The sequence below is a fragment of the Neovison vison genome, chromosome 10 (assembly GCF_020171115.1).
Source record: "Neovison vison isolate M4711 chromosome 10, ASM_NN_V1, whole genome shotgun sequence".
NCBI classification, from domain to species: domain Eukaryota; kingdom Metazoa; phylum Chordata; class Mammalia; order Carnivora; family Mustelidae; genus Neogale; species Neogale vison.
Genome location: NC_058100.1, coordinates 35,747,460 through 35,772,574, shown reverse-complemented (window position 1 = coordinate 35,772,574; position 25,115 = coordinate 35,747,460). Strand labels below are relative to the sequence as shown.

The 25,115-nt window shown below is 40.2% G+C and overlaps 1 protein-coding gene and 1 long non-coding RNA gene across 3 annotated transcripts in view; one reads left to right on the top strand and one right to left on the bottom strand.

Moving 5' to 3' along the window:
* LOC122918503 overlaps window positions 1–25,115 on the bottom strand; it is a 487,166-nt gene that overhangs the window by 213,962 nt on the left and 248,089 nt on the right. For both annotated transcript variants that reach the window (XR_006386620.1, XR_006386621.1), the window contains exon 3: window positions 20,905–20,997. This is a non-coding gene — a long non-coding RNA (uncharacterized LOC122918503). The remainder of the gene's footprint in view (window positions 1–20,904; window positions 20,998–25,115) is intronic.
* TNFSF18 (TNF superfamily member 18) lies at window positions 473–10,924 on the top strand. Its single transcript, XM_044266994.1, has 3 exons — window positions 473–712; window positions 6,849–6,879; window positions 9,030–10,924. The coding sequence occupies exons 1-3, from the start codon at window positions 569–571 to the stop codon at window positions 9,374–9,376; spliced, it is 522 nt and encodes a 173-aa protein (XP_044122929.1). The 5' UTR covers window positions 473–568; the 3' UTR covers window positions 9,377–10,924.

The window sequence follows — 25,115 nt, the reverse complement described above, 5'->3', positions numbered from 1 at the left end:
TTGTATTTATATTTTTTAAAAATGATATTCTAGTAATGCAGCTGTATTCTAGAGACTATTTCAAAAGGAACATATTTTACATCCTAGAAATTGATGAAACTCTTTTTTCCAAACCATGCACCCTGGCCTCCCTAGATCCCCAACCCCTGCCTCACACATACATGATATTGAGAGCATGACAGGGCTTAATGTTGAACTTTATTTCTTCTTTTATAAGTAATTTTCTTATCTGAAAATAATTTGTAATGTTACACAGTACTCTACTTCCTCTTCGGAAAAGAACTTTTCCCTCTGTAAGCTCCTTGTGTTGGTTTTTTTCATCCTCTCTGTCTGTGTTGGCTTCTAGCCCTCTGTTCCTTTCAGTGCATTTGGTCGTTTGCCAAATGAGAGTCATCACTTAGCCCAAAAGTATCGTTTTCCAACACACAGAATCAAAAGGAAAACCCCGCCTATTACACCCACTGCTAATTATCATACCACAAAACTGACTAGTTGCATCACTAGACCATCACTTGTGAATTTCTGCTTTCCAGAGCTCTTATTCCTGCAGAGAACGAGTTTGAGCCTCATGGAAGATATGCCTTTAAGCCATTCAGGTCCTCAAGGGACACGCAGATCATCCTGGAAGCAATGGTGCCTCTACTCAGTAATAGCTCTTTTGCTGTTGCTTTTCTCCTTCAGTACACTAATTCTCACTTTTCTTCCACTCAAGGTAAGGAGATCATAGTACCTAAAATTGCTGCTTTTCTTTTGAAGTCTATTTATTATCACTGCCATTCAGTATTGTTAGAGCTAGTTGGAAGAGACGTGTGGGTATAGAAAATGCAAAAAGTTTCAAGTTTGTCATGGCATATGGCTTTTGAGGTCTATATAAATGTTTTGAAATGAAAGGTACTAGAATATGCTACATGTTAGTTGCATAGCTGGGTCAGATAGAATCATTTAATTAAATCAGTCAATTGATAGATGCCTTGGAATACTTTCTCCCTTTCTGGAACTCTGTTAACCCCTCTTGGTGGAATAAAGGTATAAAATGTATAGAGGTATAAAACATATGCCTGCCTTCAAGGAATGGGATGCAACATATAGTCTTACTGAGGGAAAAGATAAAAGGAGATAATGGAAGATAAAGGAGTGACCGGTGATTAGTGCATCTTCGTGGAAGGAAATGGCACTGAACTAGGAGGTAAGATCTGGATTCTTGTTCTAGGTCTCCCTAGCTGTATGAATTTAAGAAAGACATTTAGTCTTTCTGGTATCTTCATCTGAAAAATGGTGGTAGGAGAATGGATTTGTTCACTACAGTGCCCCTTCCAGCTATAAAATACAGTGATTAATAATTTATCTAAGGATAATAGAGAGCATAAATGCTTTAGGAATTCAAAATAGGGGACAATGGCTTTGGGCTAGAGTGATCAGGGAAGGCTTCATGGAAGAAGGAGGAAGCACATTCGTATTTGGGAAGCCCCTGATGCTTATCAGGAATTTCCCATTGAGCTCCAACCCAAGTTGTGGGTCTAGTAAAAGAAATGAAGATATATTAGATTCTTCTTAAGTTTTTCTGACTGTTGACTACGTAGCACTGACCAAAAGAAAATAAGAAATGTTTTATTTAACTTAAGAGCTAGACTATTTGGGGGTACATTTGAAGATTCTGCACCTTGGAGAGAATATAGTAGTATATGCTTATCTAAGAAAGGGCCATATGAAATTAACACCTGCAGACACATTTTTCTAAGGGGACTGGCTGGTGAAATCTCTACACATGTGTTTCTGTGACTTAATTTAAAAGCCACTGAGAAAAGATGCAGGAGGAAGGGCACGTAGTTGCTGGTATTAATTCAGTTGGGGGAAGTGTAGCTTTGGTCACATTCCTAGACATTAAACCATTAATCTGTATTCCCCAACTGTACACAAGGATATGCAACAGAGGCCTTTCTAATCACACCCCTACTCTCTCCAGGAATGTATCAAGCAGAAGTCTGAACTTCCTGGAGAAGTGATGCTTGAACAGAAAGAAAAGAATTGTCAGGAATTCTGAGTGTTTTGATTTGTGAAGAAAAGGAAGGGTGAGAATAGCAATAGCTTAACTTCGGAAGACTTCGCCCTTTTAGAGCAACCTCAATTTTTAACCAGATTTCCTGAGGAATATAAGATAATGTTATAGGTGTTATCCATTCCTACATATGGCTAGGGAACCAATGCATAGAAGGGGCTGAATATGTCCTTCTCAAAGGAACACAGTGGCTTCTGCAAAGGGAAAGAGGATGTCTAATAATGCCAGAGGTACCTAGAATACCTCTTGCCAGAATTGAACTTGACCAAGCCCATGTGTTTAAGTTCTGATTCTCTCTCCTAGACAACATGCATCTTCTCAATGAAAGGTTCCTCCTCTAAACAAATAGCCTAGAGTTTATTTCAAATTTGGAGAGATTTTAAAGGTTTTCAGGATACGATCATGATTGGATGTCATAAAGGCTTATTTCCTATAGGAAAAGCCAAAGGCCTGGCTGACACGCTGCAATAACTCACTTTCCACTTGCCTGCACTTCCCGTTCCTCATTGGCCACAAATAAGTATCTTAGGACAAGAGGGCTGTGTGGCTAGCGGATGGTGAGTCATTATGAGGTGGCTGTTCCACCTTCTCACCATACGCATGAACCTTGGAGGTTTGGTTGTTGTTTTTTTGTTGTTGTTGTTGTTTTTAATCCTTTCTAGTTTTTATATACAAAATCCCACTTTCCAACATCTCTAGGCACTAATTCAAAAAGGATTAGACAGGAAGATTGGCTTCCTCCACACCAACAGAAATTTCTTTGGGAGCACAATCTTTCTCCTCCCCCATTCCTGTCTTTCAAAAGACATTCAACTGGAAGGATTGGCTATGAACCCAAGGAGTTTGGTCTACCCCTCAGTGAAAATAACCTCACAGAAGTTATCTCTAAAATGAAGCACAACAAAACAAAAAAACCCCAAAAATGAATGTTCAGAAGAGTTCCCTGCTTCAATGAAATGAAAGATGCTTCCAAAAGGAGAAGTCAGGTTTGTACTTAGAAGCAAAATAGAGTCTGTTTCCAAATGTGATCTAAGTAGGATTGGTTGTTGGTTTGAAGAAAGAACTATTGTTTTGGTCATTTGAACCCAAACACTTAAATCTGGGCTTATGTCATAATGGAGTTACAAGAGCAATTGCTCCTTCAAAACAAAAATGAATTAAATTAAATGGAAAGTCCCATTTGTTTCTTCATAAATGGATATTTACCTCTCTCGTAAACATCAGCGGTATTATAAATAGAAACTGCCCCCACAGAGTAGTAGGGATGAGACTTTTGAATCAGCCAGGCTGTTTGGATCTCAGCATAGCCTCTTATCAGCTGCATGACGTTGGGTTAGTTACTTAATCCCTCGCAGACGCACTTCCTCATATGCAAATGAGCATGCTACTTCCTACCCCATAGACCTACAGTAAGGATTAATGAGATCAGAGGGTCCCTGACCCGCAGCGGGCTCTGATAGATTACAGTGATTCATATTCGCTTTATTGCTGATATTGTAATTTAATTTAAAAAATTTAAACTTAATGAGGATAAATTTAAAAAGGCTTTTAACAAAACGGACATTCCTTGTTCATCTGTTTCATTTCCTCAGCTAAAGACATAAACAATGAGTCTTGGAACACTACATCAAAAACTAATGATGTATTGTAGGGTGATTAGCATAACACAATAAAAAAAAATAAAAGATTTTACCTTACTGCCAAATAGAGGATTTTTGTGATTGGACAGATTCTCATTTGTGGCAGTAGAAAATGACAGTGGTGGTTTCTGTAGTTCTAAGTAGACATTAAGGCAGTCCTAGTACAGCACCCACGATTTCTGTCTCTGGCAACTAATTTGTCTGTGGCCTCAGGTTTCTCCACACACTCTCTATGCACGATGGGAGACACCACAGATGCTATCTGTGCCACATTCTTTGGCACTCACTTATATTTAGGTTGTTACCCAATTGCCTCATGTGTGTGATCATGTGTTTCTGGAAAAATCATAAGCTGCCTAAGAGGCGAGGACTATGAATTGTGTGTGTTTCTCTTGCTTACAATGCTGGCTGGGATTATAGGATCAATGTTTTGTTCCGTTCTTCATTATGACCAGCATCATTATTCAAACAGCTAATATTTAATAAGCAGGACCAGATCTGTATGGATAAAGCCCTTCTTCACGATTATTATATTTAAGTCCATAAACACCATCAGTAAACTAGGTGCTATTATGTCTCCCATTTTATAAGTGAGAAAACAGAAGATAAGGGAATCTAGCACATGCCTATCATGGATCAAACTAAACTGAATTTCAGCATTTAAGACACCCCAAAAGGGTGTCTCCTAATGAAATGATTGCAAGAGCAAAGACAATTGTAGGAATCCAAACTTTCTGATTGAACCTCCTTATCAACAAAATATTTTTGAATATAATCCCACCGTATATGCTAATTTATTATGTTAGCTATAAGGGCCAATACAAGGTATAATAAAAAGATACACAAAATGAAAACTTGTAAGGAACCAAATGACATGCTTGGAATAGTATATTCACAGTGCAAAATCATTTTGCTTTTACCAAAATATTATATTTTACATGTTAATGTCATATAAACATTTCTAATATAACCAAAATATTTCAGTAATTCAATAAATGTGTTTCTTTTATTTTCTTAACCTTAGTTTTACACTTTGTGATACAATAATTTGAAGATTATATTCTAAGCTAATTTACTTTGATTCACAATTTTGATTGTCATAACCTATATTTATTTCTCCACTCTCCTCTACTAGACTATTTTATTCCTTTGACTTTAGTTTAAATATGCAATATCTTTTCTTCATTCTCTTTCTCACTTGAAAACCTTGCCTCCAAATTCTATGAGAAAATAGAAGTAGGCAGGAAAGAAGTTCCAAAGCTCCCCATCGTATCTACCACTTACCTGCAATTTTGACCACATAGACTGTGTTTCCTTCTTGTCACTGTGCATGAATTGTTCATGAACCTACCTAAGGCCTCCTATGAACCAGATTCTGTCCCTCTTACTTAGGGCATTGACTGCTTCAACAATGATCTCCTTGCTCTTACGTTCTATTTCACACCCCTCCTTCCCCTTTGCTGGAACATTCCCTTTAAATGGCAACAGATAACCATGTTGTCAGTTCCTCCATGTTCAAACAAAACCAAAGACTAAGAAAAACAATAAAATCAAAACATTTCTCTGACCTCTCATCCCCATCCAGGCTCCATTTAATTTTTCTGTTTTCCCTTACAGCAAAATTCTCCCGATTTTTCTTTTCTCATTTAGCCTTAAATCCATTCTAATTAAGCTTCTGTCCTCACCACATCACAGCAACTACTTTTGCCAAGAACCCCAATGGCTACCATATTATCAAGTCCATCAGTTAATTCCCTGTCCTTACCTCACTTGACCCAGCAGCAGCATTTGATAGAGCTGATCACATCTCTCTGAAATACTTTCTTCTCTTTGTTTCCAACACCACACTCTTCAAGTTTCCCTTCTGACTCACTGGTCTCCTTTGGTGTTTCTTCATTTCCTGACCTCCACACCCTGCAGTGTTCCAGTGCTCCTCTCTATCTGTACTCACCCCCTTGACAATCTAGCACAGCCTCACACCTTAAAGTGTCTCATAGAAGCTAAAGATTCCAAAATGTACATCATCAAAACTCCTTAAATTCCATCCTCGTAGATCCAAAGGCCTACCTGACACTCGCGTCTACCTGGGTATGTCAGAAGCATCAGTCATAAACTTGATGTGTCCAAAAGTGAGCTCATGATTCTTTCCTCTCAATTTACTCCTCTTAAATCTTGCTCATTTCAGTGATGAACAACTTACCTTTTCAGTTACCGATGCCCAACATCTTGGACCATCTTTGTCTTCTCATTTTCTCATCCCATATCCATGTCGGGATAGCCAGCACCTTGGTCAGAGGCACCACGCTTTCTTGCCTAGAGGGTTTCAGTGATCTTTTGGCTGGTCTCACTGCTTTTGCCCTGTCCTCTCTTTGCTTTATTCCTACCACAGCAGCCAAAGAAATCCCATAAAAGAAAAATGTGCAATATCTTTAAGTTCAAACAGTCCCCTAAGCCCTTTTCCGCAAGGAAACTAATGAACTTTACACAGTACAAAAAAAATTTTTTTGTGGTTATGCCTTATTTTACTACTAAGTATTTTAAAGTCTTTAGCATTTAAGTACCAATATTTATAGAATTAACCACACTGGTGACTTCTTGTAGCAAGTGAACTGTGATATGTCGCAACAGTTTGAAGCTAGTCTCCTCATGCTACCTCAGTTACTGTAAACGGTGGGATTGTCTGGATATTAGATGCGGCGGCTTTACCAGTCTGCATTGTGAATACTTCTATAGTTTAACGTTATTAAAAATACACTTAACTAGAGATTCTATTATTTTCTTTTCACATGCCGATGGATCACGGTGTAGGGACTGGGGTGCGGAGACTACTGTTGATAGATAATTCCTGTGGCCCAAGAGGAGGAGAGTCTGAGATCAAATAGTTGTCCTGTTAGGTGGATGGGATGAGACCTTAACTTTGGCCGAGAACACCCAAAAGGACTGTTGGGTAATGAAAAGGGAAGACGGAGCCAGCCATCTGCAAAGGAGAGCTGAACAGGCAAGGCAAAGTGGAGGGCAGGATTTTGTATTACAAAATACGGCGAGGGAAAAGAAGTTTGCTTCAGGATCTGAAGCCTCTACCAAATAACCCCATCAAGAAGGCTGTGCCATGGCCACCCTCCTGACTGGCTCTTCTTTTTCTTCCCCTACAGACTGCCAGTGAACCCTGCATAGCTAAGTTCGGTAAGTAACCTGTCCTGCACGCCTTTTTACTTTTCTTAGTATTTGTTCCAAGAAGGAAGCCCATCTTTCCTCACTTTTCAACTACTATTTATAACTGCTTATCACGTGCCGAGCAGTTTCTAGGAGCTGAGACTTGAGAAGTAAACCAGACAGACAAGTTCATGCCTCGATGAAGCTTACATTCACCGTCACAAATCTGGGCAGGAATGCACATCACTGTTACAGAGCCAGACACCTGAAATCCCGGAATCCACCTTTAATTTTGTGTCTTCAATAAGCGCATGTTTCAAATTTCTACCACCTTTCCCTCTGACGAACTCAAAGTTCTCACAGTTCACATGTTGCTGGTACTCAGTAGAGTGTGTGTAGGGTGACATTTTTGTTTCCAAATATATAGAAAAGGGATGAACACCAGGGAAGTGGCCTCTTTCTTTGTGCCTCTCCTCTCCGCTTCTGAGCCACTTTCCCTTAGACTGATGACCTGGTATTCACCAAGAAAACACATTACAGTTTATAGGTACACTGAGCCTTACGTATGCCTTAGAATCCCTAAAAAAAAATACGTTTGAATTGTTTACATATTTCAGACACCCCCCCCACACACAAACACATTTCAGCCAAGAGCAGAACATTTCTAAAGTTAAGAGTAATCCCTCTTTTCCCATAAAGTTCTAAATGCTGGGCTTCCCTGGCTTGTGGGAATTACGGAATCTCTTTTTAGTACTTGTCTCTGCCTTTGTAATTTGTTTTTGTTTTTCTAGTAAATGGAGTGGAAATAATATGTTTGAAATTCCTTCTCGAGGTGATAAAATGTTGAGAAACTCAAGTGCTGCTAAGTGGCCTCAAGTCTTTAAGTGGCTCCTACTGTACAATGAGAGAACCAGTGACACTTTTTCCTGGTGACTTGCCTATTGTCTGTTAAGTATTACGTGTAAAGCAGAAAGAAATTCACTGGGCTTTGGGCTCATTGAAGGTACAGAGAGACTTTACTACTTGCTCTAGTGACCTCTCCTTCGTTATCCTTCAGAATCTACCCTCAGAGTCTTACAATCAATCAGTTATATATAAATAACAATTTAAGTCAATGTGTGATCTCTTCTGCATTGCTTTCTTGTCGAGGTTTCTTTCTAATTATGAAATAAAGGCTTTTCTCTCATAAAAAAATTACAGAGAATTAGAGAACAGGCCAAATAAGTATTTTTGAATGATCAAGATACTCCCTGGGGCTCTGAAATACATTACTATGCAAAAACAATTAACACTAGAAAAATATGTAAATTCCCCATATCCCTATGAAAATAAGTGACAAAGTCTTGACTCTTTCTCCATCCCTTGACAGTTTTAAACTAGGGATATTTATATTTAAACACTTAAAAATTTAAATTTTTGTATTTAAAAATTCAAATAATTTCCATTTATAAACTCGTGAATTTACCATGATATCCCAAGCAGATCTTGGGATCCCAAGCCATAATTTAGACATAATACATCTAATTCAGGAGCATGGATATATTATTCAATCAAGAAATATTTATTGAGCAAACAGTAGGCTTGGGGAACTTTTAGGTGCTGAAGATATAGCAGTGAACAAAACAGAGAAGCACGTGTGCTCAAAGACATTCTATTCAAGTGGGTATAATACAAACAATAAAGAAACGAGCCACTTAATTTAGAATATGCTAGATGATGACACACCTTCTGTGAAGAAAACTAAAGCAGGATAAAGGGAGAGAGTGGCAGGAGAGCACTGTTTTCTGTAGACTGATGAGGAAGGTCTCACTGATAAAATGATACGCAATAAATAGTATTTACATAGAAAAGCATGAATATGCGTCCTGTCAAGTTTGGTCACCAGAGTCCTGGTGTGTGACTCCTCTCTCTCTTCCTCCTTCTTTAGTTCCTTTCACAAACACTGACTGACAACAGATGGAGTGCCCCCTAAAACTCAACCCATCTTTCTCCTCCAAATCCATTTCTTTAGAGCTCTAAAACAAGGACTAGATACTTAAAATATTAAAATTGTGGTTGGAGAAAACTAATACAGACTAGGGAGAGAAACAACCTGTAAGTGGGAAAGAACTACAATCAGGAAGGGGATGAAATGAGTAACCACGCTTTCCTTTCTTTTCTCCTCTGTAAATGTCTTACAGGACCATCCCCTTTAAAATGGCAAATGACATGTCCTAAGCTTCCTTGTGTGAATAAGACAGCGAATGAGAAACTGGAAATACTTCAGAATGGCTTGTATCTCATTTATGGCCAAGTGGCTCCCAACACAACCTACAAGGAACCAGCTCCTTTTGCGGTGCGGCTACGTAAAAACGAAGACATCATACAAGCTCTAACAAACAACTCTAAAATTCAAAATGTAGGAGGGACTTACGAATTGCGTGCTGGGGATATTCTAGAACTGATATACAACTCTGACCATCAGGTTCTAAAAAACCACACATACTGGGGGATCGTGCTGCTGGCAAATCCGCAGTATAACCCCTAGAGACTCCTCCTGGCCTCCGTGCCATCTTTCCCACGGGGAGAGATGCTGGTGATTGCGTTGGAGGAGGCAGACTTTCCATACTCACTTGTCTGAGCACAAATCAACACACATAGAACCTCTCTGCATGTGAGTTTTCATCTCTCAAGCTTATCAAAAAAAGACTCCGAGGACAGGCCAGAGACATTTGTTTACCTTCGACCTTGGGTCAGCGAAGATGCTTTATCAATCCATGAGAAATGACTGTGGGTCGCTCGAGGACAGAAGGTTCTCAAAGAGTCTGTGTCTAATTCTTAAATCCTTGGATAGGAAAAATGTCTTATTGCCCTGGGAGCCTTACCTGGTATGCAAAAAAAAAAGATCCAGGGCAGTGGCCTGGCCTTGTTCTCATATTCTTGTGCTATTTCACTTTATTCTTCTCATACTCCTGTCTTTCGAGGCCCTCCTAATAAAAGTAACCAGACTGGGAGGGTGGCCACAGATATGCCAACAACACCCCACTTTAGATGTGATGATGTTAAGAAGACAGAGAATACTCTAGAGATTTATTGGGGCACAGCCACAGAGGGCATAGAATGGAGTGCACTTTACTTGGGAATTTCCCTTGATTTCATTACGTTTGGGATGTAGAAGGCTTTATAAAACAAGCTGGTCAAAGCCTCCTTCTGAACCTTGACACAGGGCTCATGAGAAGGTGTTGATGTGTGTAGTAAAGAAAGAGTAATCATTAGTAATCCTAAAATTAAACCTTAGAAATTGGTTTTATCAGTAATGTATTATGTCATGTAATAATTTCATATTTTTAGCTGGCTCGCCACAGTCGGCAAAGTGCTTTCATGTATCACAGGATGACTCTATGAAGCAAAAGAGGCAGGTGTTTTTGGCACAATTTTAACAGTGAAAATATGAATGCATCTGGAACATAAGTAACTTGCCTCAACCCATAGAAGTCGTGATTGATAGGGTCATGGTCTTCCCCAATGTGTCATAATATCTCAGCTTTAGGGTTAGTATTTCAGCTACGATGTTAAGTCTAAAGAGCTTAGCAGATTATCAGCCGTGCTCCCTTTCATCTCAAGGTGGGTAGAATAAAGCTACACCGGACTTTCCTTTCTTAGCAAACTATTTTTCGTTTACCTGTTTGAAGCAGGGCACATGAGGTTGTTGCTCAGCGCTTACTCCAACCAAAGCCCCGTCCTCACTTTAAAGAGCTAGTCTTGGTCAAACATGTTAACTTCCAAAAATAATGACTAACATTCAATTCAATGAGAGCTTGCTAAAGATTTTAGACTCTATTAAATTTATTAGCTGTCTGTGGATTCTTGTTGAAAGCTATGTAATATGATGACGTGATAACCCATTTAAAATATTTATGGATATTTGTAAAAAACTATATTATGTTAATTAATAGTGTTACATATAAAGTTAATTTAAAAATATTTGTATTGTATAGTACAAAAATTGCTGGGGAGCAGAGTAAGCCTAAGGCCAAGATGTTTTTTAGTCTTTTTAAATAAAACATCTGCTGAGTGGTTCTATCGGGCAAAGACCTAGACACCTTGCTTCTCTTGCATTTGCATATCTTCTCAGGAAAGTAAAGTTATATCACATATTTATAAAAACTTGTTATTGATTGTTGTTGAGTTATAAGCAACAGTGTGTTGCAGTGCTGGAGGGAGCAAGCACTAAGCTCATGATGGCTGATTGTTCAGTTTTCCAAAATTCTGCAATCTGGTTATTAATTACAGCCATTCTTGAAACTGGCCACAGTGCGACTATTTAAACCATGGGAATTGGTGACACTGCAAATTAGGGATTTTCCTTTGGGACAGCCTGTTCACCAGCGCACCACTGTTTGTAAAACTCTCCTTCTTAATGACTCCTCTCTGTTCCTGCCTCGTTCCTGGGAAAATCGAGGCAGGCAAGGGAGAGAGTAAAACTGTCATACCCCCAGCAAGAGTCCCGCCTGGTAGTGATTTCTCAGGGCAAGAGTGATCTCGGCACCTGCAGCCAGAGAGAGGGCTACTGACAGGTGACCTTGAAGTTTCCTGGTGGTGTCATTTCTGCCATTGTTTTCATGTATACCGTTTCCTTTTTCCCTCAGATACTTGAAGGAAATAAATGACAACAAAAAATAAGTAAATAAAATATTAATAAAAAAATAATACATTTATTATACAAAAATTATACATTTGTATAATACATACATACAAAAATTATACATTTTTGTATAATAAATGTATATCGGTAAATGGACTGTAGCTGACTTATCTGTGATGTTGAGAACTTTCAGGGGCATCAGAGAAAACCTTGCCTACGTGAACACACTTGCTCAGCTAGCATTAGGCAAAAGCGAGAGCTGGATGCAATTAGCTTTTGATTACAGGCTGTCCCAATTACTTTTTTTTTTTTTTAAGATTTTATTTATTTATTTGACAGAGAGAGGGATCACAAGTAGACAGAGGCAGGTAGAGATTGGGGGGAAGCAGGCTCCCCACTGAGCAGAGAGCCCGATACAGGGTTCGATCCCAGGACCCTGAGATTATGACCTGAGCCGAAGGCAGAGGCTTTAACCCACTGAGCCACCCAGGCGCCTCTGTCCCAATTTCTGATGAGTTCGTCCGACAGTCTCCCATTCTGTCCTCCACCCACCCCTCAACTCCACCTCAGCCGTTCTCACAACAAAGCGATCACCAACCCTTCTTACACTAACTGGTTTTTTTGTTTTTTTTTTTAAACCTTCCATTTTGCTCATCAAAACTTACATAGAGTGTGGAATTTCACTGTGGGTCAAGTCTCTGCTTCTGAAGATGGCGGTTATTTGAAAAGTAATACAGGTTTGAACTCCTTAAATGAAGCCTGTCTGTTCATCTCGGAGATGAAATTCCTGTCTTTTTGCGTTTGATCTCAAAGAAGCAATTTCATTGGTGAGGATGAGAGGACATTTTAAAAAATTTTTATGTGAGAAGAAGAAGCAAAAACCTGATTAAGTATGGGTGAGGAGTCTAGTCAACTACCTTCAGGTCGACGTTTAAAGGAAACCTTGGTACATACAGTTTTCTAGATCTGACGGGATGCATCTCTATTTTGGCGGTCACTAGCAACCCTGGCAAAGCCACTCTATGGATCGTGACTCTTGTGAGTCCCGCATCTATCCACAAGAAACCCGTGTACATGCTTTGCACCTACAAACTCAGAGAGTAGGACTGTAGCAAGATTCTCCCATTTCTATTACCAAGGAGCTGGCCTTCCTCTTCCCAACAGATTTGCTGGGTGGGGTCAAACTCAAGCTCACTATCAACTTTTGCTTTCTTCAGTGGGACTCAGGCACTCGTTCTCTGTATCTCCCAATTGCAAGAAATATACTTCAAAGTTCTTTTAGGGGTTCCCTTGAAGTCCTCGCATCAGGCTTACTATTAGAAACTTTCATTGCTCCTCATTCCTTCTGTAAATGGAGTGGGTGGAACTCAGCATGGCCACAGCCTTTTCTTTATAAACGTTATCACAAACTCTCCTCCTGACTACTCTGCTCTCACTTTTTTTTTTTAAGATTTTATTTATTTATTTGATAGACAGAGATCACAAGTAGGCAGAAAGGCAGGCAGAGAGAGGGGGGGGAAGCAGGGTTCCCAACGAGCAGAGAGTCCAATGCGGGGCTCAATCCCAGAACCCTGGGATCTTGACCTGAGCCGAAGGCAGAGGCTTTAACCCACTGAGCCACCCAGGCGCCCCTCTGCCCTCACTTTATGTCCCTGATCCAGCTAATGCGTCAAAGAGTATCAGAGGAAAGGGGCTTACCTTCTTTCCTTTTGTAAATTCTGCATATTGGTGGGGGCAACTGCCTTACTCTCACTTTGATATCTTAGTTCAGTCATACTATGCCTGAGTTGAAACTGAATCAGGTGGAATCCCACTTTAACATCCCGTTATACTCTTAGTGTCAAAAAGGGATCAGAGAGACCTATGATAATATGCAGAAATACAAAGCACTCCAAACTCTCATCACAGAGAAACAAAATATAAAAAGGCGGAGGGAGAGGGAAATTATAGTTCAGAAAAGTTAGGCTTAAGAACATTGTTACAAATGAACATAAAAGATTGCTTTTAATTTCTTGAGAATCTAAGAAAATTAGAGAAGCATGATGGGAATAGAGTTGTTTCGTCCAAAAAATTTGTTTTAACACACACTGTTTTATTAGGAAAAATAAACTTTCCCCTGGTCCTGAGCTTTACGCACTCTCTCTCTAGGTCCGCAAGGAATGCTCTAGATAGTAAAATGCAGACTTTCCATTTATTTTATTCGAATGTACTAGATTCTGTTACCAGTTAACTAGTTTAAGGAGTTCAAAGCAGCTTATTTGAGTGACCACTCTAAGACACATGCCAGTATTGATGAATCCCATTATGCCATTTGGGAAAGCAGACTGGAGGGTTTTTTAGGACCTGATTCAAAGAACTCAGGCAACTTTTAGGAATAGGAACATGAAAATTCAATGAACAGAATCATTAGATTAAACCACCTCTCTCTTTGCTTCAATTGCATAATCAGAGTGGGAATCTCTGATTTTTGTGTTCAGAGTCATTGTTTCCAGACAGCTTTCTACAGGGGTAGCATGTTGCTTACTCTGGGCTGCAAACATACAGAGTCCGATGGACTGGGGTGAACTGGTGAGTTTTAGTTTTGCAGAATGGAAGACACAGAGACCTTTAACCTTTCCTCCATGCTTATGGGTTGTATCTCTTAACCAATGGGCTAATCTCTAAAAGGAATCCAATGTCCAAGAATCCAGAGTCTGACACAGTACCTAGCTCATAGTCCTTTTCTCTTTTGGGTGAACAAATAAATCATAAATTTACTCTGGCATTGGTAAGAACTTAGCATTATCATATGTACTCTGGATAACAGTGTCCAGTGGGGAAAGCCTTCAGTCTCCCTGTTCTTACTGTCTCCCCTCCCCACACCTACTGCTCTCAACTACTCTCCTTCCCCATCAAAACCTGTTCCGAGGAACACTGTTAATATAAGTAAGACAAAGAACCTTATAAATTCACTTGCGTTAAGGGAAAATAGCCAATAAGTTACCTTGTCTTGAATCACTAAAACAGGACAAAATCCTATTTGTTTTAAGCTCTGCTGGGCAGACATACTTGGAAGCAACTACCTTTATAATACCCTAGGGCAAAGCAGTTTGTTCAATTTATTCAATGATCAATGGCAGAGGTTTTCAAAGTGAAGTTTATGGACTTTACATCAGACTCACTGGGGATGCTTGGAAAACAAAAACAAAAACAAAAAACAAGAGATTCCTGGGCCTCATTCAAGTGCCCCGAATAAATGTTTCTAGGAGTGAGGACTCGGGATCAAACGGATTTTCCAACATGGACTTCTGCACACACAGTTTAAGAGCTGCTATTTTATGGCATATAATGAATCTCAGCTGAATATTTCTCCAAGTATTTAAAAAGATTCAAAGCTGCTAAACAAACAAACAGACAAGTAAATAAATACACAAAATGAAACGAACAATGATCTAAAACCAACACAGGCGCTGCCCATGGGACTTACTATAAACCCGTCTCTCAACACAAAAGCAACGGCCGTCTGTCCTCCGAGTCTCGCTTTTCATAACCTAATGGCAGCTCCGACACTTGAACGTTGGTGACCTAAGGCGTCTGAGCTTTGCCACAGTCAATACCACATTACCTGCCTGTGTGCTGTCAGCTCTCAAATACTCTTTCCAAGTTGCTCTGCTTTATGTCAGACATGTAAATGCACCTGTGGAATCAGCAACTTGACGTTGGAAATAGAACAGAGATCTCAAAACCGACATCTCTGAAATGTTTTCCCAAACTGGCGTTTCTTGAAGCCCCTCCTCATTTCAGCTGCATAGAGAAAAACCTCTGTGGACCCTCTCTTTCATACATTTAAACTGTGGACCCTCTCTTTCATACATTTAAACTGTTAGGAAATCATGTCATCCTTACCTTCAAAGAGAATCTGACCTCTTTTTCTGTTAAGTCTCTTGTCTGTGCCACTGGGGCTATTTCAATAGCATCATAACTTCTACCTTTGTAGTCAAACTTGTTTTCAAATCCCAGTTTTGCCATTCACTACTTATTTGGATCTTGGACAAACTGTTCGCCTTTTTGGAGACCTTTCTTATTTATTTTGCTTACTGTTGCTTGTCCAATGTCTGACATGTAGTTGGAGCTTAATAAATATTTGTTGAATCAAATAATAAGTTAGTTGGTTTAGAGAGGAGAAGGGAGTTGAGGGAAATTGGAAGGGGAGGTGAACCATGAGAGACTATGGACTCTGAAAAACAATCTGAGGGTTTTGAAGGGGCGGGGGGTGGGAGGTTGGGGGAACCAGGTAGTGGGTATTGGAGAGGGCACGGATTGCATGGAGCACTGGATGTGGTAAAAAAAAAACAATGAATACTGTTACGCTGAAAATAAAGTAAAAAAATTTAAAAAATAAGTTAGTTGGAATTTAAACCTATTTTAAATTTACATAAAATTCTTGAGAACATAGCAGACATTAAAATGATGGCTGCCACCCATTTTTTTTTTTTAAAGATTTTATTTATTTATTTGACAGAGATCACAAGTAGGCAGAGGCAGGCAGAGAGAGAGGAGGAAGCAGGCTCCCTGCTGAGCAGAGAGCCCGATGCGGGCCTCGATCCCAGGACCCTGAGATCATGACCTGAGCCGAAGGCAGCGGCTTAACCCACTGAGCCACCCAGGCGCCCTGCCACCGATTTTTATTGCAGATTTGGATCTATTCCTAAGTTACTGACCTTTGTCATTTCTCAAGTTGAGATATTTAACATCTCTTTTATTCATTCTCCTCCCCAAGGTAAGGTAAGTTCCATTTTATATGTTTAATATGGTATGAGCAGTACCTAAAATAGTGCTTGGCAGGCGAGAATTCTGCCACTGAACCACCCATGCTAAAATAGTGCTTGGAACATTAAAAGAGCTTAAGATGTACTGACATGAATAAGCGAAGAAGATGGAACTCTGGTTCTTGGTTAGACGGACCAGCAAGTTACACAATACATATGCTGTAAACAACCTCTCAAAATGGTATGCTCACTTCTATTCCTCTAGGTTTTTTAGACCTCTAAGTAATGCACTGAAACTTCTAAGTACGCATATAACAAGTGCCCAGTCAGAGTTGGCTGCTATCACCATTGCCCACACCACCGCCGTCATCATGATAGTCCTCAGTTCATTATCTTTGTTTCCCTAGAAAGCAGTGTTCTGGAACACAGTACTTTGCTCCACCACAGTAATGTCCTCACCAAATTTTAGGTTAAGCTTCTACCTTGGCTTTTTTTGGAAATTTATATTAGAAAGATCCATGGGTATCTTCTCAAAAAAAAAATGTTCTTACAACAGTGTTATTATGGTACTGATCATTCTTTAAAGCAAACATATTCAGGAAAATCGATTTCTCATGAACTTCACAGCATAGCTCCAGGGGTAATTTTTCCTCACATATTTTTATAGAGCAATTAAAGGGCTCAGCAACATATGAGATTTTAGAATGTGTACATATTTCCTCTGCAAGAGCACTGACAATCTTTAGATTTGTTACTACTTACTCCAAGTGAATATTTTCATAAACATGAACTATAGTTTCTGAGCACAGATATTGACATATGCTGCCTTACTTAACGCGCTGCCTTTTCAACAAGGCTGTTCAGGGTGGTTATTTCAGAATGGTGAAGTTACCATGTCTAATGTCCAGTCTTCACATTTATAGGTACAGAAATGGAATTTTATCCAAGTCTTAAGAGTTTATAAATATCTCAGGAACCATATAACCAAATTCACAAGAGAATGAGATATAAACGAAGGTGGAGGTTTGTTAGTCAGCCCATCCCCTCTCTGAGGAAGCACGGAGTGGGAATTCTAATTACAACCAGAAGGTTATTGGCAGGCATAATCTGCAGACCAGAGTGGTTAGGTAGAAGGCCCAAATGAAAAAACGGCCTAAGATACTGAAACACCTTTTATTCATTGAACAAATACTTCCTGGGGCCAATTACATCTGTACCACATATTATGCTAAGTTCCAGAAGGGATACAGAAATCAAAAGATATATTGCCTGTCCTCAAGAAGTTCAGAACTTAGCAGAGAAAGATATGTATACAAATGATCAGAGGACTGTATATATAATCACTCTAATGGCAGTAAATGAGCTACAGTAGAGACGGGGACTTAAATAAGGACAATGGCATTAGCCATGGGGATAGGGAGGAGACAGAAAAATTTAGGTCATAGAATCATCAGACTTTAGTTATTGTGGTAGATACTACTGGAGTTTCTGTCAAATTCATAGTGGTTTCCTTACCAGACTTTCTTATCCACAGGGCAGATTTCAGCAGCCTTGTTTTTACCAAGTAACCCTATTCTCTTAGCTGAGCTTGACCTGTCCGGAATTAACTACCTAGGACCAACTGAACAAGATAAAAACATGGAGCTATTGAGTAGCCTATATTCCCTCTGGGTTTCTCTGAGAAACAGAGAAAGCTGATCTAGCTGAGACGAAAGAATAAAAGGAGTATGCAGAGAGAAGTAGCAGTGAAAGATGGAAAGAAACTCCACTTAACTATTAATTTATATGGCTCAGCTATGTGCTTGTCCTTGGATCCTATGAGAATCACTGTACCTTTGTAAAACATTCCTCCTTTTCCCTCAGCTGGCTGAAGTTGGTTTCTATTAATTGAAATCAGAGTCTTGACTAGTAGAGTGATAGATTCAAAGTGAGGGATGGAGAAGAGGGAAGGACCTTCTTGGTGATACTAAGAGGGTGGTGTTTCCATAGTCAGGGACAGGAAAGAGAAGCTAGAAAAAGTTTGGGATGGATGAGATAATGAATTCAGATTTATAAGTGCATGGTCTGAGATGTAGACTACCCAAGTGGTCATGACTCGTATGCAGTTAGAACTCAGAAGAAGTCTTATGGGATGGGATGAATAAGTAAAAGTCAACAGCCTTTAGGGTAAGGTCACTGTTGTGAATTATATCACAACAGCAAGAGTTTAGAATGAAAAGGGAGCCAGTGAATGAGGCCTGGGAGCACCAATATTTGAGGATGGGTAGCCAGGGACAAATGAGGTCTACTGGTGGAATGGATCCAAAGAAACAGGCCATGAGTGATTAAGAGCAATGGTGTAGTCAACAATGTTGGAAGCTCCAAAAAGTCAGACACTATGAGGATTGAAAATTTCCCATTGGATTTTGCTGGTAGATAATTTTTGGTGACATCAGCAAGATCATTTTCAGTGGCATAAGGTGGGGGGAATGTGAATTTCCAGGAATGAGGAACAAATGAGAAGCACAGTTGCCAGATGTAGAGTAAATGGAAGGGGAGTCAATAAGCTACACTAGTCTGTAAAAACTTGATTATGAAAAGAATTGTGGAATGGTAGAGAGTAAGTAATCCCCAGGAGAATGGAGCAAAAGAGGCATCTACGGGGCAAACAGACCTGGTATTAATGTTGGCTGATCAGGGTACCCTCTTCCTTTCTCAGGAATTTGGCCCTTATGGGCAAGAACATAGAAGGAAAACCTATCACTTAGCAGTGGAGAAGTTAAATGATACCATGGACCTGTCGACAGGCAGGGGGAATAGGACTGATTTAAGAGAAAAAAACAGATGCTGCCATATGAATGGGAGAAAAATAGGACAGACCATGCAACTCGCTGCAAAGAAAAAGCTGCAAAGAGTCATCCCCCTGATGCTGCAGCTGCTGACACAATACTCACTCCTGTTCTAGAGCCTATAAACCACCTTTCTCCCGGAGCTACTGTAAGTGGGTCCTTTCCCTTCAATGGGATGAGGCCCATCAACTCTAAGATGTCCTTTCAAAAATATTTGAAAACATCTGCTATCTTCTGGCTATATCATCTCAGGAGAGGCAATCAAGTGCAGTGGTCAGGGATGCATTTAGGGTTAGAACAGGCCTCAATTTAAATCCTGACTGCCCATTACACTCTATGTGAGCTTGAACAATGTGTGTAGCTTCTCCGGAGAGAGGTGTTTTCATCAGTGAATTAAGGAAGCTTATTTATACTGCATGGTACAGTTTCAGTTTCTGGCAACAGAAAGTTCAATATATGCCAATGAGTTTTGTGTTATTACCAGCTTACAACTAGCTATATTAGGTAGGAAGTCTTTCCTTTCCCTTAAATTTGTTTCCTTTTCTTTCCCTGAGCAACCTCTTCACACTTTACATATTAGCATACCGATATTTGCATCGTGCTTGGAATGATGACCATTAAAAAGCTGAAATCTCTGTAGCGTATTCTTATTAGTTGCCTTTTCTAGAACTTTTCTAGAAACACAGTTAAATGGAGGGTATACTTTATCGAAATGCAGCATTTAAGTTACATAAATAATGGTGACTCAATTTTATATAAAGAAAATATCTTAATTATTCATTCATTCATTCACTCATTTTACTCAACAAATACGTATCATGGTTCTCCCAGATACGGAGGGTAGTTAGGTGTTACGGATATTGTGAATATTTATAAGGAATTGAGACTTAAGAGGATAGACCTAGTAAGAGAATCAGATGAATTCAAATCACAAAGGTATCTTATACAAAGATACAGATTGTCCTTGACTTACGATGAGGTTACATCTTAATAAACCCATTATAAGTTGAAAATACAAGTTGAGAATTCATTTCACATACTTAATCTTCCAAACATCACAGCTTCATCTAACCTACCTTAACCATGCTCAGAATGTTACTGAATTCAGATCAAATCTGTTCCCCGCAAAACAGCCCTCCAAGTCCAGAGATAAGGTATTGGGGCAGAAAAAGTGACTTCATTGAAGAAATTTCAGCTAACCAAAGCGATGTCAGACTAATGTCCTCAAAAAACCATTTTCCCAGCTCAGTTCAGGCAGGGAATTTTAAAAGGGTGAGAGAAGTGGACGGGGGGGGGGGGGGGGGGGGAGGAACTAGCTACAGCTGCCACTAGGGCTTAAACGATCAACCAGGTGATTGTTTTCAGTTAACACGGGCGAGGTTCTTCAAGTTCCCAGAGAAACTTTAAACAGAATTGATTGCTATAAACTTACCGTGTGCTTAGAGGTTGACATGCAGGAATGTGCTGGTTATAATTCAGTCTTGCTGCAAATCCACGCCCCATCAATCATTTTTTTCCATAACCTTACAGAACTAAAGGAAAAAGGATGTCGTCCAGAGTCTAACTAGTTCCTGATGAACTGGCACATCAGAGGGAGGTCACGGAGTGAAACAACCAGACTTGTTCTAGAAAATCATTTGTAACCTTGCTAGGTGAGGACTTAAAAGCAGGGAATAGTCTCTTAGCAGTTTCATCCTACTTAGAGCACCTCTTAGCTATGCAAATCATAATCACCCTGATGAACATACACATATGCCAACTCCTATTATAAGTACTATTAAGCCCATTTTAGTAGTAAAATAAATAGCATAAAAAGCTGAAGTAAGTTTGTGGAATCTATGTTCCACTGACTCACATGTCCACGAAGAAGCTTCAGGTTGTTTCTGATTCCTCAAATGGGGCTGTTTTTACCCATCTGTGATGTATCCAAGATTTCACGGCAGCCAACCTGTAAGAGATGATTAGAGAGTCACTAATAGGTCATGTGGTCCCATCCACTTTTCAGCAAGTTGGCCCTGTTCCCTCCAGGTCCTGAGTAGCACCTGGTCACCAGAGATGAAGGGGGTATGGTACTTCATCAGGTCACTGGGTCTAGTGGAAACAAACACATGCATACTATTTAATTATCAACTTAAATTTTAAACATATTGTATAACATTTAATTCATGATTGATTTGAGGACAGAGAGGCCTCCCACGCACAATTTCAAAAGGGCTTAATTTCAACCTGCTTTGGGGAGCTGCCCTTATCTTGAGAAGCGCAAAGGCAATGTTTTATCCCAAGTTAAGCTAGGCTCTTCACAAGTTTTAGCTATAGTTTTCTTCAAGGTGTGATTCATTTTTCCAATCTTTCCTATAGACTGAGGCCTTCAAGAGGAATGTAGTCTCTGTATTATTAAGTCCCCATTCTTTAGCCTGTCTCTTGCAGTATATTTGGGATAACTGCAGAGATCTCTATGAGGAATCAAAGTACCCTAAAAATAGTTTCTTTACCAGCCCATTTTGCCACAATGTCTGCTAGCTGAATTTCCTTTAATTACATGGGTTTCCCCTCTTTGAGGTCCCCGGTGTTTGCCACCTTAGATGTCTGTTGTATAGCCTTCAGTAGAGCTAAGATTTCCACAGAGTGCTTAAAATACTTAATTTAGATGTCAGCAGTCCCTGGTCCTTCCAAATGGCGCTATGAACATGCACTATGAAAAAGGTATCCGGAGAGTCAGTGTATATATTTACCTTTTTACCAGCAGACAAAGGGAGGAGCCCTCATTAGGAAAATGAGCTCAGCATTCTGAGCCGAGCTTCCCGGGGGCAGTTTCTGGGCCTCAGTTATCTCCAACAGTCCCCACAGTACATCCAGCCTACTGCTGCCCTCATTCTGTAAAGCTCCTTTCATCCATAAAGAGCTTCCAATCCAGGTGTTCTAAAGCCTGGCCTACGAGGTCTGGCCTGCTAGAATGTGCTAAGTTCACAATGTCTAAACGATCATATTCAAGATGATCACTGGGGTCAGAAAGCAGAGATGCTGGGTTTAAAACAGAAGTAGCCTGCAATTTCACATTGAGGTTATCAAGCAGAATCGCTGGATATTTCCCCATTCTGCCAACTGCAAGAAAAATCCACCCTTCTCTTCCAACAGAGCAGCACTTGTGGAGGTACGAAGACCTTATAGGTTGGCCAGGTGTAAACTTTTCAGCATCCTGTAAAACATCACAAGCTACAGCGACTGCTTGGAGGCAGGGTGGCCATCCTTTGATTATCTGTTCCAACTGTTTTGAAAAATAGGCTACAAGTTGGGGAAGATTCCCCCAGCATTTGGGTTAACACTTCTAAGCTAATGCCTCCTCTTTCATGCACATATAATTTAAAAGCTCTCTTTAGATCAGGCAACCCCAAACAGGGGTTGAGGCAGACTTTTTTTTTAAGATTTTTTAAAAGATTTTATTATTTATTTTACAGAGAGAGAGATCACAAGTAGGCAGAGAGGCAGGCAGAGAGAAAGAGAGAGGAGGAATCAGGCTCCCTGCCAAACAGAACCCCATGCGGGACTCGATCCCAGGACCCTTAGATCATGACCTGAGCCGAAGGCTGAGGCTTAACCCACTGAGCCACCCAAGTGCCCTGCAGACTTTCTTTTATAGTATCAAAGGTTTTCAGGCACTCTTTTGTACAAATTAGATGCTCAGCATCCAATCCTTTTAATATCTCTTATAAGGGCCGAGCTATCAGTCCATAATTTGGAATCCAAATAGGGCAGAATCCAACTATGCCTAGAAACCGACATAACGGGTGCCTGGTGGTGGGTGCCTTGAGCAAACCAATAGTCTTTTTCCTCTCAGGCAATAAGCTTCCTTGCCCTTTTGTTAGGCTGAAGCCCAGGTAAGTTACTTCTTGTTTGCAAATTGGCACCTTGAAGAGGGATACTTTGTATCCACAGTCAGCCAAATGATTTAATAAGAGGATGGTGTTCTTTAAATATCTTTCATAAGTAGGACTGACCACCAGTAGATCATCCACATTCTGTAAGAGGAATTCCTCTATCAGTGAAAGATTCTCAAGTCTCTGAAGAGTAATTCCCCAAAAATGGCAGGGAAGTTCTTAAACCTTTGAGATAAAACTGTCCAACAGAGAAAAGCAACCACTTTCTGGAAGGTAGGACACGTGCAGAAGTGAATCCGAGGCAACACATGGGAAGACAGACAGTGGGGGTGGGGGAGGGGCCCCCGTCAGCCACTTACCCGCAAGTGAGAGGGCAGCGGGGCCCAAATCAGAATGTTTAGAAGTCTGCTCCAGGGAGGGACGTCGCTCCAGTGGCTAAGCGGGGGTGGAGTCCTCGCAGGGACCAGTGTGGTCCTAGGACCCCCGGGGAGACAGAAAGACTGGGGGTGTCCAAGTGTGGCAGAGCTCCCGGGTATCGGAGCAGGGAAGCTGGCGGCAGAGATGGAGCTGAGGAGTGAGGTCTCAGCTCCGGGTTACCTTAAACCATGATCTGAGTCACAGTCAGGGCACTGCTCCTCCAGCAGGGACCCCAGAAATGGCAGATCCGGGGAGATACCCCCCTTCCTCTTAGGGAAGGAGCCGCACAGGAGCACACTGCAGGAATCTGATGGGTTTGGAAACTCCAAAGGGCGCTGTGCGCCAGAGACAGAAACACTTGGTCACAGGCCAGGTGAGCATGGAGCGTGGCGGGACACCAGGGAGACGGGAGGGACTGACGGCTCTTATCTGAGGGCGCACTGAGGAGTGGGAACCCGAGCTCCCGGCTCCTCTGGCGGAGACTGGGCGGCCGCCATCTTCATTCCCGTCGTCCACAGCGGTAGGGAAAGCGCTCAGGGAACAAAAGCTCTGAGCGCGAACCCGAGCAGTTTGCTTAGCCCGGCCCCTGGCAAGGGCGGGCCGCTCTGCCCCAGGCAAAGGCATTTGAGAATCACAGTAACAAGCACCTCCTGCAGAAGATCAGCAGGAACGTCCAGCCGAGACCATGTTTACCAATTAATGAGAACTGGAAAACTCCACTGATAGTGGAATGCAACACATAGAATTCATGGTTTTTTCCCATGACGCTTCAATCTTTCAAAGTTAAATATTTAAAATTTTATTTTTTCTTATTCTATTTTTAAAATTTTTCCTCTTTCCTAACTTTTTAAAACTATTTAATCTTTCAATACCTTTTTAACAATCTTTTTTAATTTTCATTTTTATAGTCATATTCTATCCATTCTTGATATTTAACTTTATTTTTTTGTATACACATAAGTTTTTCTTTCTTTAAAATTTTGGGGTAGAGTTTCTTCTAACACACTAAAATGTGCCTTAAATCTAGTGTATAGCTTTGTTCTAGTCTCCAGCCTGATCATATTCTCTCCTTCTTTTTTCTTTTTTCAACCAACTTATCAATTTCTTTTTTAGAATCTTTTTAAATTTTGTTTTACAGTCTTATTCTATCCCTTTACTGTGTTTACCCTTATTTCCATATATATAGAAGTTTTTCTTTCTTTAAAATTGTGGGAAGCAGTTTCTTCTAACAGATAAAAATACACCCAAAATCAAGTGTGTGGTTCTGTTTTATTCACCAGCCTTATATTTTTTTTCCTTTCTTCTCCCTCCAGTTTTGGGTCTCTTCTAATTTGGCTAGTGTATATTTTTCTGGGGTTGTTATTACCCTTTTAGCATTTTTTTCTCTCATTCATCTGTTCTCTGGACAAAATGACAAGGTGGAAAAACTCACCTAAAAAAAAAAAAATGACAAGAGGCAGTACTGACTGCTGGAGACCTAATCAGTATGGACGTTAGTAAGATGTCAGAACCAGAGTTCAGAATAATGATTATACAGATTCCAACTGGGCTTGAAAAAAGCATAGAAGATACTAGAGAATACTTTCTGGAGAAATAAAATCATTTCTGGAAAAAATAAGAACTAAAATCTAACCAAGTTGAAATCAAAAAGGCTATTATTGAGGTGCAATAAAAAATGGAGGCTCTTACTGCTAGGATAAATAAGGTGGAAGAGAGAACTAGTGCTATAGAAGACAAAATGATGGAGAATAAAGAAGCTGAGAAAGAGAGACAT

Excerpts from the sequence above, each read along its gene's own strand:
- TNFSF18 (XM_044266994.1), top strand. The coding sequence starts at position 569 with ATGGAAGATATGCCTTTAAGCCATTCAGGTCCTCAAGGGACACGCAGA. Across the intron at positions 713-6,848 it reads TCACTTTTCTTCCACTCAAG|ACTGCCAGTGAACCCTGCAT; the intron begins GTAAGGAGATCA and ends CTTCCCCTACAG. Across the intron at positions 6,880-9,029 it reads ACCCTGCATAGCTAAGTTCG|GACCATCCCCTTTAAAATGG; the intron begins GTAAGTAACCTG and ends AATGTCTTACAG.